At 40.2% G+C, this 19,786-nt stretch overlaps 2 protein-coding genes across 3 annotated transcripts; one reads left to right on the top strand and one right to left on the bottom strand.

Moving 5' to 3' along the window:
* Positions 1–305: 305 nt before the first annotated feature.
* On the top strand, positions 306–8,713 carry anxa13l (annexin A13, like). Of its 2 annotated transcripts, none has more exons than XM_063886166.1 (11): positions 306–492; positions 1,662–1,737; positions 2,799–2,893; positions 2,975–3,142; positions 3,435–3,468; positions 4,349–4,428; positions 4,963–5,031; positions 6,267–6,368; positions 6,465–6,540; positions 6,635–6,740; positions 6,858–8,713. In XM_063886166.1, exons 1-11 carry the CDS (start codon positions 478–480, stop codon positions 6,982–6,984), a joined length of 948 nt encoding a protein of 315 aa, XP_063742236.1. In that variant the 5' UTR covers positions 306–477; the 3' UTR covers positions 6,985–8,713. The 2 variants fall into 2 exon arrangements, with proteins under 2 accessions (XP_063742236.1, XP_063742235.1); XM_063886165.1 differs by having other exon boundaries at positions 2,972–3,142.
* A 2,714-nt stretch (positions 8,714–11,427) lies between these two features.
* On the bottom strand, positions 11,428–18,316 carry si:ch211-252f13.5 (uncharacterized). The gene is made up of 6 exons (XM_063885701.1): positions 17,457–18,316; positions 16,864–17,069; positions 16,304–16,474; positions 15,616–15,768; positions 14,529–14,595; positions 11,428–14,327 (listed from the first exon to the last, which is right to left on the bottom strand). The coding sequence occupies exons 1-6, from the start codon at positions 18,124–18,126 to the stop codon at positions 12,751–12,753; spliced, it is 2,844 nt and encodes a 947-aa protein (XP_063741771.1). The 5' UTR covers positions 18,127–18,316; the 3' UTR covers positions 11,428–12,750.
* Between the last annotated feature and the right edge of the window lie 1,470 nt (positions 18,317–19,786).

Below are 19,786 nucleotides of genomic sequence, written 5' to 3'. Positions count from 1 at the left end.
ACACATGTATACAGTACACACTCTCACGCTCAGCAGCCAATTACACAGAAGAAGTACCCACCTCAGGAACAAGCACAGCAGATGCAAGATCAGGAAGGGAAGAAAACAGATTAAATCGCTATATCATGTTTAAACACTGAATGAAAGCATTTCCACAGAGCTAATTAAACGAGAGCAAATCGTCTGCTACAACTCCAGGATCACATGATCTTATGATGACACACACAAACACAGTTTCACAAGCTGTAAACAATCATTGCATTTCTTCCCCCCGCCACCACCACCATCCAACTCCACCCTGCTAAATTAACAAGCGGCAGTGACGTCACCCCTGCAGCACCGGACAGGGCTGAGTCCTTCCAGGAACAAACCGACCCGACTGACACGCACATCACTTCAACTGCAGAGCAGCGCAACATTACAGCTTTCCAGAGTCATTTATCTCTGTAACTTTTGACAGCGCGATCTGGAGTAAAAATGGGAAACGTGCAGGTAAGCAAACGGGATTTCACAACTTTCAAAAACGACATTAGATTTTAATTAGTGTAAAATGGAGGATCAGGCACTTTTGGAGCTCTAAAAAGATCCAGTTTGCAGAGATGATCACCAGAGCATTACTTAAGCAGCCTCCGGAAGGATATCCTAAGGATGTCATTTACTTCAGGAGATGTAAACAACACTTTTTGACGGTAAAAGCTGGGTGGGAGAAGTTGCGCAGAGGGAGTAATTTGAGCAAAGGGAGTGAGCCCTATGAGGCCCGGGCAGCAGCAGAAGGGACGAGGCTTTTCTCAGACACGATGATAAATAAGGCTGCATTGTACTAAACGGAGGGTGGGTGAGGAGAGGAGACTGCATACAGCTGCTGCTGCATGACTCAGCGATCATACACAGGCTGCTGCACCCTTTTCCTGAGGGAGAGACCGGCCTACATGCAGCCTACTGTAACAGGCCCTATGATAAATCCTCCCAAACCTCACTGTGGCATCATGCTTCACTATGATTCTAGTTGTAGTTGGTTATTTCATTTTACATTTCACATCCGTTTGCAGTGTGTAGAATCAGTAATCAGATGTGGGAGGTAAGTACTGTACTTAAGTACACTCTTGATATGCTTGTACTACTTTGTGATTCTACCCCACTACAATTCAGAGGTTAATCCTGTACTTCTACTCCAGTACTTTTATTATACACCTTTAGTTACTTTACAGATTTTGATTAATAATGAGAAATATAATCAACACTTAAATCAGACTTTAGTTCTACCTGGAGTAAATTCAGCAGCTACCCTGCAGTATACAAACCTTTACCAGCTCTGAGAACACTTTAATGATCAATAATTATAAAACATATCAGATATATTATCTGAAATGGACCAATCTGCATAATGAGTTATTTTACTTTTGGTACTTCAAGTATATTTTGAGTCCAATTTTGTACTTTCACTTTTGTAACATTTTGAATACACAACTTTTACTTGAAACAGAGTGTTCCTTCACCCTGGTACTTCTGCTTTTACTCAAGTACGAGTTTTGAGTATTTCTCCCACCTCTATCAGTAATTATAGGATATATGATCCCAACAATGTGTGGATTCGATTTGTTTGCTTGTGTTTTATGTTTCTGTATTATCTTTTTTAATGATCATGTCACTTTTTGTTCTAGCCCACCATTGTCCCATATGAGGAGTTTGATGTCACTGCTGATATCAAGGCTATCAGAAAAGCATGTAAAGGTCTAGGTAAGTGCACAGTATAGTCTCATTCTTCTTCAATAATTGTTCAATTTGTTGTTTCTCTTCATTCATTTATATCATTTAGTCTTTTGGTATCTCTATTTGTGTGTAATATTTTCATCCATTACTTAATCCACAAATATACATATATGTCCTCAATGAGAGAAATCATTATACTTTAAAAAAAATAATAATTTAAGATAGAAGTTATCTGGTACCGTAGCATGTTGTTTTATCAATATATCAGCAATACTTCCCTCTCATATAATCAGTTATTTTTTTAGAGCTGTCATTGTAGCTGCAAAACAGATATAGCCAGCAGATAAAACAAAATCAAAATACCAATTATATAAATTAAAAGCAGAAATGGTATGCTTTTAATTAACTTACTATGAGCATATACACTTTCCTATCAGTTATGCATGTCATGATATGATTGTGATGTATTGTGAATATAAAAAATAAATCATTTTCTAAGCAGAACATTGCAATAAACCCTACTCCATACAGTATGTCCGCCTTGCAGCCTTTTTAATAATATCCTTCTACACTTTAGTGATAAGACATAGAAACTGCCTTCAAATGTTAAGCCCTAAGAAGTCTAATAATAGGGAAATATTGCTGTGACGGTGAAGCTCCCGTAATTATACAACATCTCATTTAGCTGAAGCAACTACGTGCACTCAACCAACCGAAACCTTTCTAAGTCAGATCTGTAGACTTTTGGCTCTCTATGGTATCAATGGGGGTCTCATTCCACCATTTTACTGCCAGTAGAGCAAACAGGAGTGATTTGTTGAGGGCTACCTGGCTCCCCTGTCCATTGGCTTATAAAGTGAAGTGCACATGCTAGAGTGTATGGTTTAACCACGTCTTCGATACAACAATTTGAACCTCCTTGTGGTCATTCAGCTCACCAATAAAACATAATGGACCACAGAAACAATTACGAGGAAGTGTAGGGTTATACCGCTTTAAATCTATGCTCCTTGTGATGAGTAATAATGGCTAATCGATGGGCTGATTACTAAAAGATGTCAAGATATGCACTGCTTTATAATCTGCAGGGACAGATGAAGAAGTCATTGTTCAGGTCCTGGCCAATCGCTCTGCAGCTCAGCGTGTGGAGATCAAGAAGGCCTACTTTGAGAAGTATGATGACGTGAGTACCTTCCTACACTCCCTCTCTATCGCTTGTATAGATTTACATGTACATGCAGTTATTTCTTTTTCTGTTCAGGAGTTGGAGGAAGTCTTACAGAAGGAGCTGACAGGTAGTTTTGAGAAAGCCACCATAGCCATGTTGGAGCCTCCTAATGTATACTTCGCCAAGGAGCTGAGGAAGGCCATGAAGGGGGCGGGAACAGATGAAGACGTGCTCGTAGAGATCCTATGCACGGCCACCAATGAGGTCTGTCAATCTGCTTTAATACTACCTCTTTTTGTTTCCCTGTTTCTACAGGTTAACTATTAGAAAATCTTCGCTGCATAATTGCCCGATTCAACCTTTAAATAAACCCCTAGTTACTAAAATATGCCTTAAAAGAAAGTGAAATCCAAAGTTATACTAATGACTTTCAAGTCATGGTGGAATCATTATTTGTGGGTTTGAAACTCAAAGTGACTTATTCTTATATAACACATCGTCATATGATCAATTTCAAATCGAAAAATGTTGATCGTCTGTCTTTAACTCCTTACAGGACATCAGGAGCTACAAGGAGACTTACGCCCATGGTAAGTTCTCTTTCAGTCTGAATAATGTTTATACAGCTACCAATCTGAGGATCCTCTCAGACTGGAAAGAGTGATCATTTAACCAGCATGTGGAACAGATACATCTTAAGATTTATATTTGTCAAATGTTGTGGGTGTTTTCAGTTTTGGGGGTGAGTCATGGAGTCATGAGATATGTTTTCCTCATGTTTTTCACTGGCAACACAGTGTGATTTGTATCCTTGTCAGGATCACAGTTGACTCATCGCAAAATGTCTTGTAGAACTTAAATACAGACGGTATGTTGTGTCTGTTGATGGTGTAAAGCATGAATGGTTGTCTACTAAAAGCTATCAATAACCTCCTTTTTTATCCAGCTTTAAGACACATTTTCACCATACATATTTTATGTATATAAAATATACATAAAACTATATATTTTCATCCAGACGCCAATGCAAAAGAGCCTTACATTTGCAGTCTATTTGATAGACACCGACAAAGGGGTTGCAAACAGAAGCAAATTGCATAGAGGTCTATGAGAAAATGACCCTACTTACTGACTTGATTTATTACATCAGTATGCTAGTTTTAAGTCTTCTTCAATACAGCATGATGTTCATTTTGTAAATGACGGTCCCATTTTGAGTTAAATAAAAAATGTGGCAGCTAATGCTTTAGAGCGGGGCTTCCTAGTGATTGACAAGGCATTACCAGGGTGTTGGGGTCTGTTTTAAAACTGTAGCCTTTCCCTGTGGTTTTTTAACTTCAGGAAAATAAAAACTGTCTTGACAGCGTGAGGTTTTAATTTCACTTCATTCGTCTCACTCCTGGTTCCAAAATATAATTGTATTTATTCATATGTTTGAAGTAGTGACAGTTTTTGCCTCTTGCCTTACAGTGCATGAGCGTGAACTAGATGCAGACATTGAAGATGACACCAGTGGAGACGTGAGGAACCTGCTGACGTCACTGCTTCAGGTAAAGTCCAGTTTAACCATCAACAAAACTTAGCAACATAGTAACAAGGGAAGTTGCAGTAAACTTCTTGAATTTGGGTGGAAGCCATGAAGAGAAGAACAATACCACTTTTCTTCCTCTCATAATGTAAGCACGATTGTTCTCCATGCTCTGATTTGCCCACTGACACATTTGTCAAACATGCCATCATCGGTATGCTGCTGCCTCAGTGCCAGATTTTCCGCACTCCCACCCTTTTCTGCTTCCCCTCTCTTTTCCTTTCCCGCAGGAATTAAACACAAACACAGTGTGACTCATGTTCTACAGCGACGCCTATCCAAAGAGGCCTTCAAATATTTCCCATTGACGTGCAGCAGATGATTGTTATCCCATAAATCCCTGAGATTATATTTGCAATCTGTCTTTTTGACTTTTTCATGACTCTCTGAATCTTAACCTCACTTTACATGCATGGCCTCCTTAATCCATCCTCTTAAACATGTCTTTTTCTTCCTCTCCATGTCCCCCTCTTTTCCTGTATACCTCTCTCTACAGGCGAGTAGAGACGAGGGCTACGAGGTGGATGAGGATTTAGCCGAACAGGATGCCACATCTTTGGTGGAGGTACGTTCCCAGATGGTTCATAATTCCCCTTTGAATTAGTAGCATTATTCATAGTTTGCCCTTTGAATATAATGTAGAAATGTAACATGATCTTAGGGCAGATGGCAAGATTTATTCAATCAAGCTTGTTTCTGTGGTATCGCTACTGTGGCTCTTCCTACAGATGGATTGTGGGAACTTCCGGAAAATTCATAATTTAGGCGTGAAGTTTCATATTTGCAGTTTCACTCTCACAATAGCAAGTGTGTGCAGAGATAGGAAGGTTGCAAATTCTGTGAGATTGTCAGCATTTCCTCACATCTAACATGATATTTGAGGTTTTATAGTCCTCTGCAAACAACACCTTGGATTAGAATGACCCTGAGTCAGCTATTTTAACCACGCTAGCATCTGGTATCTAGGGATGGAAATGTTTGTCTGTGGGCCAGATTCATCACTGAAATATTTGGGACACACACTCTTGGTCCCCAGAGGATAAGCAATTTGATTTGGGTGATTTGTTGACTAGTCAGCTAGCAGCATCATCAGATTATTTAGATTTGTTGACTTCTTTGGTTTACGACCAAACACCCAATTAAGACAATAATGAGATTCCAATGATGAGATGTGTTCGGTGCTAGTTTGCTCATGCTAACACCCTAAGATGGGGACTAAGATAAAAATGATACCTGATGAGCAATAACACATTAGCAATTAGTTTAATGGTTGCTGTCTTTGAATAGGCTACATCACAGAGCTACTAGCATGGTTGTGTACTGTGCGGTTACCATATCATAATGAGGTTTCATATGTTGTAACACTACAGGCAAAACTTTTTGGCTATTTTGTGTCGATAACATGTTTTTTTTTTTCCAGACTTGGGATGTATCAAATTAAACATTAGGTGTCTTTTTTACAAACTTGCCTAGTTCTTCTGTAGATTTCTTTGAAATGTTCCCCAAAATGTCATTAGATAATGCCTCATTTGCGTATTTGCAAAAACATTTAATACAAAAAGTGATTGTCTTAATTTAAGTAAGCAACTGGGGAAGTTCCATAGTGATAACTAAATTCTGTTGACCCCATTCTCCTGTAATGTCTCTCTTTAAAAATATATTGTATTTGGAGCTTTTTCTACAGTATTACCGATAGGAACAATGACCAAACTAACGAAAATAAGATCCAGGTTGTTTTAAAACTGGACTAAAACTCCCCAATTCTGTTTTATAATGTACTCTTTTTTTTATCCCTGTCAGGCAGGAGAAGGTAGATTTGGCACAGATGAGTCCACCTTCACCTTCATCCTGACACACAGGAACTACATGCAGCTTCAGGCCACCTTTAAGATCTATGAGTCGGTAAGAACTGCTCACATTCCTCCAGAAACAAGTAATTTTTTTAACATCATTTCATCCCTGTTAGTCTAAGTTCTCATGTTACTCATTGCCTTGCAGCTTTCAGGGACAGACATTTTGGACACCATTAACTCTGAAGCAACAGGAACTCTCAAAGACTGCTACATTACCCTAGGTAGGTTGGACCTTAACGGGATGTTCAAAAGCCATGACTTATCGAATCAAGTATTTTTAGTAACAAATGCTGCTTTTGTGTGTTTGTTTTATAGTCAGGTGTGCTAAGAACCCGCAACTGTATTTTGCCCGACGTCTTAACGCCGCCATGAAGGGGATGGGCACTGATGAGGACACGCTCATTCGCATCATTGTAGGCCGCTCTGAGGCAAGATAAAAAACAACATTTGGGTCTGAAAATTAGCTCAAGGGCCAATTAAAAGACACAAATAACTAATGATAAAGGATTTGTTGTGACCGCAGTGTTATGTTGTTAACCCCACAGATCGACCTGGAGACAGTGAAGGACATGTACCTGGAGAAATACGACGTAACCCTGAAAGACGCTCTGGATTCAGAGTGCGGTGGAGACTTTAAACGCCTCCTGATTGAAATCCTGCACTAAAACGTCTTCTCTTCTTCTTACAGGCCTGAAACAAAATATGTAATAACTAAACAAAATCTAATTCATGTTCACTTTACTGTGCAGAAATGAATTATCTGCTGCAATCTGAACACAATATATAAAAACTAATTATACAAATATTTAAATATGTTAAAGAATTTGCAGTGGTTAAAGCAACATGTGGAAATTGCATTTTTTTAAATGAAAATGTAATTATTAATTAAAAATGATTATGTAATAACCAACCAAAATGGATGTCTTCATTCATATAACATTTTACAAAATCATAACAACAATGTCCATTTTATGCATTGAACTGGAATCAAAGCAATGGTCCTTGAGACATGTGCCCCGACGAATACAGTCATTTTGGTCTGTTATTACATTAGCCACTTATTATTACATGTTCTTTAAAACAAAATAAACTCCTGCTTTTTGTAGTAACCAGTTCAATATTTATTAAGTTATTACACAATGTGTGGAAACGTCTAACATACAAGCTCTTTATTAAAATCTGCAGCAGATTATTTAAAAAATATGGATGTTACTACCCAATCAATATAACATGTGTTACCTTTTGTGGAGTTATTACATAATGTGTTGTTACAATGCCTTATTTAACCAATGTGAGCAAACGTCTCCCCGCTCATTCTTCTCCCTCCTCTTTAACTCATTTACTTTGTGGACCTCTTTCTGAAAGTCAGTTCTCATAGCAGCATGGACCAAAAAACCCATTTCACAATATTTTACACATGGTAAAGTTACATTCATAGCCTTTAAAGAACATTAGAATCTTACTGTCAAGGTGCATTTCTGACAATATTACGACAGTGTTGTGGAATTTGTTAATGTATTTATCTAAATAAATAGTAAGTCACACTCTATAGCTTTAAATAAACGTTTCACATTTAAGTTGCAGGTCAGCATTTCAAACATGTGTTGTCAACATACACTATGTGTTCTCTTATATGTTTTACCTTAATTTCTTATACTGGTAATAACTCTTTGCCTCAAAGATGCCTTTCATAAGACGATAGCAATGCAATTTCATTTTTGCTGCAACACTTAAGTGCCGAATTTGAAAAGGTTTAGGATTTAATATACATAAATGTGATGCCCTGAAATCATAAGCCTCGACTCTTCAAGTATGCAGTATTGGGCTTTTGTAGCTGAGTCCCTGGTTGTTGTGTGGGATTTTTAACAGTTTGTAGTCTTATTTTTAAGTCAAAGCTAAAATGCTGCCTCTCACATTCACACATTTTATAGGATAGTTTCCTGTTTTCTTTTAGTATGTTTACATTTACTACAGTTATACTCCTACATAAAACATGTGTACAGCTTGACTTAATGTGCTTCAAAGAGTGATCGATGCTGTTAAAAATATTCACACATAGGCTCTAACCTCATAGTACACTCGCTTATAATGGACCGCCTACATGTGTGGAATTGTATGTCAACACATTATATTCAAAACCAACTATACTATAGTACAACAAATGAATATCATAAATTGTTGTATTGCCATAAAGTAAATGAAGACACTAACTTATATGAAAGAGGTTGTTATTAACCGGTTGTAATGGCGTTAATATGCAGTGATAATAAAATGTTAAACTTCATCCAAAATGTGTTATTCGCTTCATATCCTATAGAGGGCAGTATTATACCATAATATGGCGCATTTCAGGAAGAAATGACATGCAGGTTAATAAAATCATATCGGAATCAACTATGTAAACATTGTATAATGCTTTGTAAATAACAACAAAACGTGTATTGCTCATTTAAAAAAGAGAAATTGCTCTGACGTCAACCATAATGTATTGTTTTACTTGACTGTGTTAAAATGTTTGTGGTGCTGGCCTATGATCCATAAAAGTTGCTTTTTATAAAATCCAGCCCAAAACATTTCTGACTTATGCGCAAAAACAGTGGGACGCCCCTGAGAGACTGTAAAGCGGGTAGAGGAGAAGAAAAGTTCAAAACAAGTGAGAACCGCTTCCAGATGCACTGACACAGGAGCAGCCAATTTCTCACTTTCATTCCCACAGCATTCTTCTTTTCTTTCTCCCACTCCTCTCTCTGTATCTTCCTTTCCCCTCACATTCCTTGATGTAATGGCTGTTTCTGTATCAAGAGCAAAGTTAGGAGTACACTTGCCTTCTGCACATTCTTGCTACCTGTATGTTCAATGTCTGTGCGCCATATGTAGCCTTGCTGCTCTGAAGGCGGTATGCACCACACATGCCTGTTCATTTCAGACAAAGGTGGGGGGGTGGATTCCATGCAATGTAAAGACTAAAATATGACGTGTCAGACTCCCTTCTGAGATTTGTCTCTCAATAAAGTAATTTTGGGAAGGATACTTCTTCTATAACAACATGTTCCTGATTAATGTCTTAATAGGAACAAAGGGAATGTAGGGAAATGATTTGGGTGGGTAGGGGGGTCGAATCATCTGTTTAACTTTTTTTCCAAAGCAGGACCCTCCACAGTGTTATGAATATCTCCTGCAGAAAACATGCCATACCCTCCTCCAATAAGAAATAAACTGCAATAACCTCCCCGGAATAACAATAAAAGTGCCTTATCTTAAAAGAATGAAAATACCAACCCCCTTATTGGAATAAAACTGCAATGTTTTTAGAATAAAAGCATTACACACCTCCAATAGTAGAAACTGACTGTCCTCCTTTCCAACTAATTTCTGTACCGTCCCCACAATAACATGATGCAAACATTCATCTTTTAAAATATTTCTCATTAAAAGTGAAAATGTAGGGTAATGAAACAAAATACATTTGCTTCGGCATTTGAAGGCCAGGAAAATTGACTGAGATCCTAAATTAAATTCTAAAAGCCATGTAATAAAGTCCTTAAAAGATCATGTATGGCTTAAATATAAACCTCTGTTTTTCCTTATGCATGCAGGCGAACCTGTTCACTGCTTAAAGACACATCCACACAGACTCCACACACCTTCCTCCATCTGTACTCTATTATCCAGAGTGCTAATTTGTAAGGGCAACTTGTCCTGCCAGACAGTGCTCCCGTCTCTATACTGTAGGGCGCTGACCTTTTTCCTTAAACGTTTATCATTGTCAAACCACAGTACCTCAGCCAGCAAGTCATCCATCAGCCTGGGGGTTTCAATTTGTCTCGAGATATGCTTTCTTCCTCTTCTGTTAGTCGACTTACCTCTGCTTATTGTTTTCTGTCTAATTCTTGTGCTGCTCATGCTTTATTCATAGCAAGGTCTGGTCAAGATGCCTAGAACTAGAGAAAATCAGACGACTGATGTGGAAATGGTCGGGTCGGCGCTCTTTTGATCTCTACACCTTAAAGACACAAACCTGCATATTAATGGTCTAATCCCCTAAACGTCATGATTTATTGAATAATCTTTAGCACACACTAACCTGGGGGTCATAACTTCAAAGGCTGGAATAACAACATCAACTGGTCTACTGGTTTTCATAGCACATATGCCCCGTATCGTAATACGCTTTTTGATCTTGTGCCAAAGCAGAGCAGCACACTAGGAAGGAGAGGGGTTGTCATTGGGCGTGTGTAGGAAGGCCATTTTGAGGTTAACAACCCGGCTAATATAATTTCAACTGTTTAAATTCATGATAAAGGATCTGTTCTTTGATGTGTAATAGGAAACAGCTGGCTGCTTCTGCTTAGAGCAAACTTATCCAATTCAGTCCCAGTGTTGCTAACTGTTCGCACGTGAGGAGAAGCCCATGATTAGCACATAACACCATCCAAGAAACAGTGAAAATTTGTGACATTGTGATAAAGTTGGTTTGTTTGCCATTTTTGACAAGCTTTGGTTAGAAAATAGGCCTATAGGTACTAGTAAAACCCAGCCAGAACTCACAGCTACATCCTTATTAGCCAAATACTTTAAAAGCTAATGCTAAAGCTTGCTAATAAAGGTCAATGCTTAAATATAATATCAGTAGAATTAGCATGTGGAAAGGAGATACGAGTCATAAAAAAACTAATTCAGCTTTGTCAGTTGGTGCTGGGTTGTAGTGAACTACATGCACTACTATTTAACTGCTTTTTGCTTTAGCTTGCATCTTTGCATTGTGATTAGTCAAATTGCAGTAGAGTGCTATAACTTTACTACAAAAGAACAAATATATTTCTTGTATTAATCTGTTATTGAAAATCTGATTCTGCTTTGACAAACAAAAAGGATTGTTAAAGTTGTTAGGGTTGTAAAAGTCACATGATACATAACTGATGAGTAAGAATCCAGGCCCATTTTCTTAGACCAGTGGTTGAGTCATCATACAGATAAAAAAAGGTACAAATAATATGAAGTAGTGTAATTTTAGTTAAAGCGCCCCCTTCCAGATAACTTCAAGTCACTTCCGCATTGGCTTTACTTGTCAGACTCTGGTTTTTACACAGAGACAGCAGCACAACATCTGGCAAAACAATTTCATTTTTATTGGATTTAAAATAAAACATCAAATATACACTTTATTACAGTTTGCTTTGAGTAAACAGTGACTGTATCTTACGGTGTAAATAATTAGGATAGCATACTATCTCTCCAGGACAGTTACACGTGGCCTTAGTGAAACATATGATTGTCTTTAAGTCCATAATATGCAGGAAAGTGGTCATTAAACAAGGCATGCAGTAGATATTCACATTAGAAAATGGTGGCTAACATGAAACACATGCTCTTAAATAACACACTCCTGAATGAAACCAGCAGCTAACTGCTTTTGGTGACAGCAAAAACTGCTGTGGACACAGTGGGAATGAGCTGAAGATCTATTGGAGTCAACACAGTAACCTTATTACATAAATAAAGAGAGAAATACAGCAAATAGAACTTCTGAACATAATAAAGCAGAATACTCAGAAAATTGTTAAGAGCCATCAATTACTTCTGTAGAAATAGTTACACTTAAACTTGCATTGATATAAATAAGGTTGATGCGTAACGCTACTTTTTTTTGCACAAAATAAAAATAAAATGAGCTGTGGATACTCAATACAAAATCAAGCAGCTTCAAGCAACAGTTCAACGTTTTGGAATTAGCCCATTCATTCTCTTGACAAAAGTTAGATGAGAAGATATAACGTTTCTGTGAATTGCAGGTAAACAGTCCAATTGGAGAACAAAATAGCAGAATGTATTGTCCAAAATGCAATTTCAGAACCCATCTGCTGCAGATGTCAGCAGATGGGTTTTTATAATGGGTTTTTATATTAGCTTAAAGTTAGCTTATAAACTGGCTTCTCATCACGCAATTGAGTCCTATAAGTTGTCTCTCTCATCTCCAGTTTTGCATCTGAAGATGCTTATCTGAATGTAAATAACGAGTGCAGAAAGGGGGAGTCGGGATAGAATACTGTGTCTGCTGGCTACAGTGGATGGAACCCGGAGAAATAGCCAGATCGATAGTCTAGTGGGTTTCAAGAATGTAAAAGTGCTAATAGGCACATTTTTACCTGTATTCTTAAAACTATTCTTACCTTTGGACAGAGTTCGGGCTAGTGTTTACATACCTTATAAGATAAGTTATCAAGCTGCTGTCAGTAGCTTGATATTTAAGTGACAGATAAAAGAATGGTATAGATAATCTCATGTAACTCCCCTTAAAGCAAATAAGCGTCTTTCCCAAAAAATCTAACTACTGTATGCCTCTTAAATCAAACTAATCAAAAATGTCCATCATATAAATGGCTTATCTTCTACTGAACTGGAACAAAATGGTAAGTTTTGTCTTTTTTATGTTACTCTGCAACCCAGAGGATCGACACTCCACTTCCTGTTTGGTAGCTGATCTGGTTGACTCGTCCGCGTACACAGTCAAGTGTGAAGAACACAGCTGTACCGTTATGGACCTGGAAGGACGCCCGCAGGCTTACACTGGCCCAATGACTTCCCACAGGCATCTGACCAGCCACCTGCTGGGCAAGAGGGACGGGTCGTGCTCCCTCGGTCTCTCGGCCTCCCCCTGACCCATCCAGATCACTGCGCTTTAGAAGAGTCACCTTGACCAGGTTGCAAGAATGAATGAGTTTAAGATCCATAGCCACACTGGCTGTACCACTCTCCTTAAAAATAAAATCTCGCTTCTGATCTGTTGGTCCTTTCCCTAGTAGCCCCATCTGAGACACCTGAGCACTGATCTGGCGGAAGAACAGCGGCTTGTTCCTGACTGCTCCTGACGGTAGGCCGGTGTTGGACACGGATGCAGTCAGAGAGGAAGACAGAGCAGCAGGGACCCAAACCAAGCTGAGGATACTGATGCCTGTCTCATCTCCAAAGAAGCGCACGTTGCACTGAGCAGGAGAGAGAATCTCAAAACCTAGGGTGTCCCCAGAGCCAACTTTAGCAGCTCCTGTCAGAGATAAGGACGTGTCTCGATAGTGGACGCCTGGTTTGAAAGAACGGCCCAACTCAGTGCTGGTTCCGTTACGGTTCAGGTACGATAACAGTTGGAAACCCTCACTCACACACGCCTGGCCCATGGAGTACAATGCCTGCTGAAATACGAACCGCACGGTGCCACTTTCTGCAAAACGGATCCCTCGGCCATCATGAGTCAGCCCCACGACGTAAGGGTCAGACGTGGAGCTGGTGCGGAAGACCGGGCGATAGTTGGTATGGTAGTGTGCGGACACCATTGCCTGTGCTGTCATGGCAACAGCCCCGGTGTCATGTGAGAGCCAGAGAAGACTGAGTGACGCTGCTGAAAGGTCGTACAGCTGCAGACCATCATTGCTTTGATTACAGTGGTTGCTGGCACTACGGAGGATGAGGGATATCTTGTTACCTGGGGCGACCTCTGCTACCCCGCTGATGCTGACACTCTGGAGGGACCTTTCTTCCCGCTGCTCGACCCTAACACCGCTGAGGTCGCGACCTTCAGAGCTGTCTGTGTTGTTCATACGTAGGCACAACTGGATGAAGCTACGGCAGCCGTGGCTTACCGAGAGGTTCTCATCCAGCCAGACCAAACCGTGCTGCCTGAGCACCAGACGGCCTTCCTCGGCAGACAGTAAAACTCCGTCACCTTTTCCCTTGATTTGAAGCTGCACGCTAGGGAAGGCATGAGCCAAGAAGTGGCCTGTGGCGCCAGGCAGACTTACATCTCCGGCCCAGGATAGAGAGAGTGCGTTGTCACCAGCAGGAACTGGGCCCGAGCAGATGGCGTCTGCAGTGAAGGTACAAGGTGAAGCAATGGGCTCTCCATCGCACTCATTGCAGGCCTGACACTCATCCATGTCCGAGTTGTAGAAGTAGTCGTGGCCGCACATTCCTGAGTTGCCATCACGCTCCGTCATGCCCTGGCACCTGAAGCCACCTGACGATAGAGAAACAAAGACATGACGGTTGAACATTTTATTCTAAAAGCACTTAAAACATTGTCTTTAGTTATGAATAATCAGTGTTTTAGATCAGCAAATGGAAAAGAAGGCAAATGTAGAAACGTTTGAGAGACATTTGAGTTGTAATATAATGCAGACAATTACAAAAGTTAGGGTTGAATAGTAATTGTTGTTACCTGGAGTATTGAGACACTTCTGTCGATCTCCACACAGATCAGCTACTTCAAGGCATTCATCTCTGTCCTGTAATGACAAAAAAACAATTTTAAAGCATCTATGCTAATTACGCAAAGTCACCCTACTCAACCAAAACAATGAGCTGACTGATGGTGGTTCCCCATCAGTCAGCTCATTGTTTTGGTTGAGTCTTATGTCCCTCAGAACTAACTATTCTGGAGAAGCAGGCATCTTTTGACAAAGTCAATTCCACAAACCCAAACTATTACATAGCATGAAACTGCAGAGACAAAAGTTTCCTGCTTTTGTGTTTGTTATTTGTTATTACTTGTCTTTTTCTGTGTTTTATGACAATTCTACTATAGAAAGTATTTAGTGGTAAAACGCCCACCAGCACAAGCTTTGTTCTGCTTCCAATGCTATAAAGCTGAACTCAATGTGAAGCCAAGAGGCACATTTTCTTGTTTAGTTTTTTTGTCTCATAGTCCCTCTCATGTTTTGTTTTTTTGGTCTCTAAGCTTGCATGGAGTGTAATTGAACAGGGGGCGATCATTAATGTTGTGCATGTGTGACCAGATCCTTAATGTAAAGTTTCATCATATTGCAAGTTGAGTGGTAGGCCGATCACAATACTAACCTATACAGTAGTTCGATTTATGTACACAACTTAATGATTTTTAAGTTAGCAACTTATTGTACCATCTATGGACATCCCCTTGATCCTTTGTGCAGACATCATATTGCCAGTTTTGTTCACATTTGTGCAAGTTTACAAAAGACTGTCCCGAACATTTTAGCCAGCGTGATACAGACATAACGATTTTCGTCTGATATATATTTTTGATTATCTGGTAATAAAAGGATATTTAAATGATTAAATAAATATTCTCACGAATGTCTTGTTTTTTAGAGGGTGAACTTGCATTACCATGCTTTTATATAATAAGAGTTTTAAACAAAAAAGACCATGAAATGACAAAAAAATCATTTATTCATATTCATGTTTCTTGGACGTTATATCGTTCAACAAAAGAAGTTAAAATAGCAGGCCTAAATGTTGTCCTGTATTCAAATGATTATGCTTACCTGGCAGATTCGGTCAGCATGGATTGAACACTGCGCAACAAGGAAGAAGCCGGCAGGACAGATGGTACATTTCTCACAGCGAGGATGACCGCTGCTGAAGCTGCAGTACTCCTCAGGACCGCAACTCCCACAAGCCATCAGGGGGCGCCCCACCTGTTAGCAGCAAATAAACAATTGAACGTCACAGCCAGTCACATCATAAAAATTACACAGAGAGGCTAACCAGATGTAAGATATTGCGTATATCTTATTAACTGTTCGACCTTTTTTAACAGTTTGAAGAAGTAAGAAAGGTATATTCAGTTATATTATTACTCAAGATTCTTCTAAAGTGTAGTTTTTGCTTTCACAGAACATCTTTTAAGAATTTGAAACTAAAAATAGACATTATCTTAAAACAATGCCTGGAATATATGTAACGCTGTACATTCCTAAATTGTGCAATCAAGTTACAAATAACTTTTATCACAGGGCCGTCAGTTGGTCTGAAGATGTCAACATCTGATATAGTAGGCCTACCTGTATAGAAAGTACTCAGAGACTTGGCTTGTGACCCAGAGGGTTGCTGGTTCAAGTCCAAGAATGGATTAAATACAGAGAGAGGAGTGGTATTTCTTAGTGAATAACTGCTTTTCCCAAAAGCAGTGAATACAGGACAGTTAGTAACCCTTGATATCGTGCGGCTCACCTCCATAACGCTGGCCTCCATGTCCACCTTGTGCAGAGAGAGCGCCTGCTGAGCTTGGTGGGCTCGAACCTGCCCGTTCATGCTTTCCATATGACTGTCCATCTCCCCCTGGAGGTTCGGGAAAGATGTTTGTTTGATGCTGTCCATCATTATGTTGTACTGGGCTTTAACCTGAAAGGAGAAACAAAACAAAAAGTGCACATTTCTTTTTAATATAATCATGATTTTAATCACCAGGACTTGTGTGTTCGCCAAGATGAATACACAAATCAAACACTATGATTATTTATTCCATGCAATCCCTTTTAGTCTGCTCTGCTTATAATTGTCCCAATTTTGCTGGATTGTGGTGCAGAACATTCCCTTCCTCTGCTCCACATATGGTAAAGCTCCTCCATAAGGAGATCAGCTGTCTTCCAACAAAACAAACCTTCTACATGTCAGGTTTTTTCCATCCACTTAATCTAAGTAAATGTTCAATGCTTCTATATTCACAGCCTAATAACAAAACCACAAACTATCAACATCTTCTTCTTCATCATTTATCACAGCGGCCGTACTTGCTCCATCTGTTCGTACATCCTCCTCTGCTGCTCCAGTATTTCTCTCTGCTGGTTCACCAGCGTCCCCTGCTGCTCGCTGAGGAGCCTCTGCAGCTCCCTGACCTCGTCCTGCTGGCCCCTGAGGGCCTCAACCAGTTTCTCCTGGCTCTTAGACAGGGACAGCTGCAGCACAAGAGCGTCCTCGGAGGGAAGCTCATTGTTGCCTGTGGCAGAGAAAGACAGTGATAACATCTATCGCAGAAGGAAGTTAAACAATTGTGATGAAATGTTTTGATACATTTGTATATGTGCAGTATTACAAACTTGGTGTCTGCGGCCATTCCAGGGAGTTTCTCCCATTGTATACACACAATACAATTAAAATGTGCATACAATTCTGAAAACGATTGGCTCATTGCAAAACACTGCTAATTTCTAGGAAAATGTGGACTGTTTTTATTAAATTAGACATTTTAATCAGCCAGGACTGAAATCGTAAAGTTTGCAGCTTCAGGTTGTTATTATTTCTCACTGAGAAGGCTGCAACTTCACACGGATTTCTTTATCTATCATTTCCCTTTTGGGCAGATTCCTCCCAGGCTGACACTGACCTGGTTTCATGTCACATGTCAACTGTATCCATGCACCACGTTCCGTCCCAAAGTCTGGAAGCTCATCCAGAAACTGTGCTGCTCTGTCTGTCACATGAACCGGTGAGGAGTGCCCTGCTCTCCCGTCGTCTCCTCCGTGTGTACCGCATCCTTCCCCGACGCAAGGCTTGGGCATCTGGCGCATGCGGAGGGGAAGTTTACATCCGATCCCCTTGCACCCCTGCGTTGCACCGTCATCAGCCGTGGGGCGATGAGAGACAGAGGTAGGACATGTCCCACCGACGCAGCCAGGATGGAATACCTCCGCCGTGATGGTCCTTGGGTTGGTCCTCCTGGTGCCATCCGTCCCTGATGGCTGTGCAAAGCCTCCCTGCTGAGGTTGGATGATGGTGTACGGTGATAACGGAGCACTCTGGGCTTGGTGGTGACTAAAATGAGCATCCTGTTGGTAACTCGGGTACACATGTCCTTGTCTGGACTGTGCAGAGTGGGGAAACTGTCTTCTGGGTGCCACTGCCTCGGTGCGCCTTTGGCAGTGCGCTCCAACGCACGGTCTGCTCCAGTCCTGGCCAGAAAAGCAGCGCGTGCCTCGGCAAATCTCAGGTACGCTCGCAGCCCCATTAAACAAAGATGTTACACAGAGAAACAATAAGGTAGAGAGACGCGCCATGTTGCAATGCTGAAAGGTAAAATCGCAATCAAGCCGTTTTGCGCATCAATCATTCACTCCTGTTTGTTCATGTTTTCAAGAGACAAAAATCCCCCAAATGAGTAATTATCCACACACGTAGGTTCCAATTGATGTCGAACAAGTGGTTTCACAGACTTTTAGCTTGTCCCCATTGCGCGCAGCGCGGTTTCTGCCCTCTTTGCCCCTTCTGGAGATAGCTACGTCTAGCCCACATGTGGCGCTCACTGCTCCTAATTGGCAACAGGCTTTGCTCCTAGTCTTAAATTAACCCGTAGCTTTCCCGGACATACCACTCCGCACAGTCACTCCTATTGAAGCTGTGCATGTGGTACATATTTGAACTTTCGATACTAATGTTGTTTCTATTCTCACACTCCTGTGGGTCATTCATACGCAGCTTTGGAACAGGAGTTAGTAGGACGTTCCAAATGATCCAGTGGAATCACAAATGTTTAGTTTAAAGGGGTTCTTTTTACAAATATTTTTCAAAGGGAAGTTCACTTTTCTTCTACTTTTTTCTTTTTCTTTCATTCATTTTGAGGACAGGATCAGCCCTGTGGGTTTTTAACAGGCCCTGTGAGAATTAAAATATGCTTTATATGGCACCCAAGCTTTGATCTCTTCTACTAGATTAGAGCGCAGTAGTGGGACCCTGTGATATTGTGAAGTCAATTCGGCCTCTCCTGTAAAATGTCTACTTTATTACACTTTACTGCCACTCTCATTTCCCTTCACTGACCCCACCTGGCCTTGATTAAAGCCTGTACCCACATTAGAAACACTTAAATGTTTCCTCCTTGTCTTATCTTTAGGGCAAAATGGAACTCACACACACAAACTGAATATAACCAAGTCTGTGCGTATGTCCTCCACCTCTCAGAAGTAGTTTGTAATAAATCCTCGGCTTGTAAACACACACTTGATGTATATGTTGAGTCCGGACCTTTGGGTTTCCTTTAAGACTGTTGAAGGGAGGCTACACACACATGTGCACCAGCAGCAGGTGAACACAGGGTCGCTCTTAGACATGGTTACTAATTTACCCACTTAAACTAAAGTGGGACCTCACATGGTTCTGAGTAAAGCTACCAACTCTGTACTTAAGAAGAGGGCAGAATAGGATTATGGGATAGGAGGAAATAGTTTTTTTTTTAGATCACTTTTTTATGTATGTATGTATGTATGTATTGTAAATATATTTTTTTCGATATAAACATAAATTCCCTTTTTTTAAATAAAACATTTCTTTCCTTTTGTGAATATCCATCTGTAAAGCACATATAACTACACTTTTTTACAGCAAAACAAAAATATTTCTATGCAAACCAACAGCCCACTGACAGTGAGACCATTATTGTTCTTGTTGGGACCTCACCCATTTGTTTTATGGTCTGCAATATTTATAGAGATGCTATTATCAGTTTCGCGCTCTTTCTGCTAGCCCATCAACTTTGCTATAATACTCTAAACTGCAGACGGGGCCGCAAAAGGGTAAAAGGTGAGTCAATTTAGTTTTAGTAACCTAAAAAGTCATATGTGAGAAAAAGTAAAAAAGGCAGTCGATAATGTTTCTAACAAATGGTTTCTCTGCATGACAAAATCAATGTTGCAAAGGCTGAACCTAAACGCAGACACAAAG

Source organism: Eleginops maclovinus, chromosome 6, assembly GCF_036324505.1.
Source record: "Eleginops maclovinus isolate JMC-PN-2008 ecotype Puerto Natales chromosome 6, JC_Emac_rtc_rv5, whole genome shotgun sequence".
Taxonomy (NCBI): Eukaryota; Metazoa; Chordata; class Actinopteri; order Perciformes; family Eleginopidae; genus Eleginops; species Eleginops maclovinus.
This window is presented reverse-complemented; position numbering and strand designations above follow the sequence as displayed.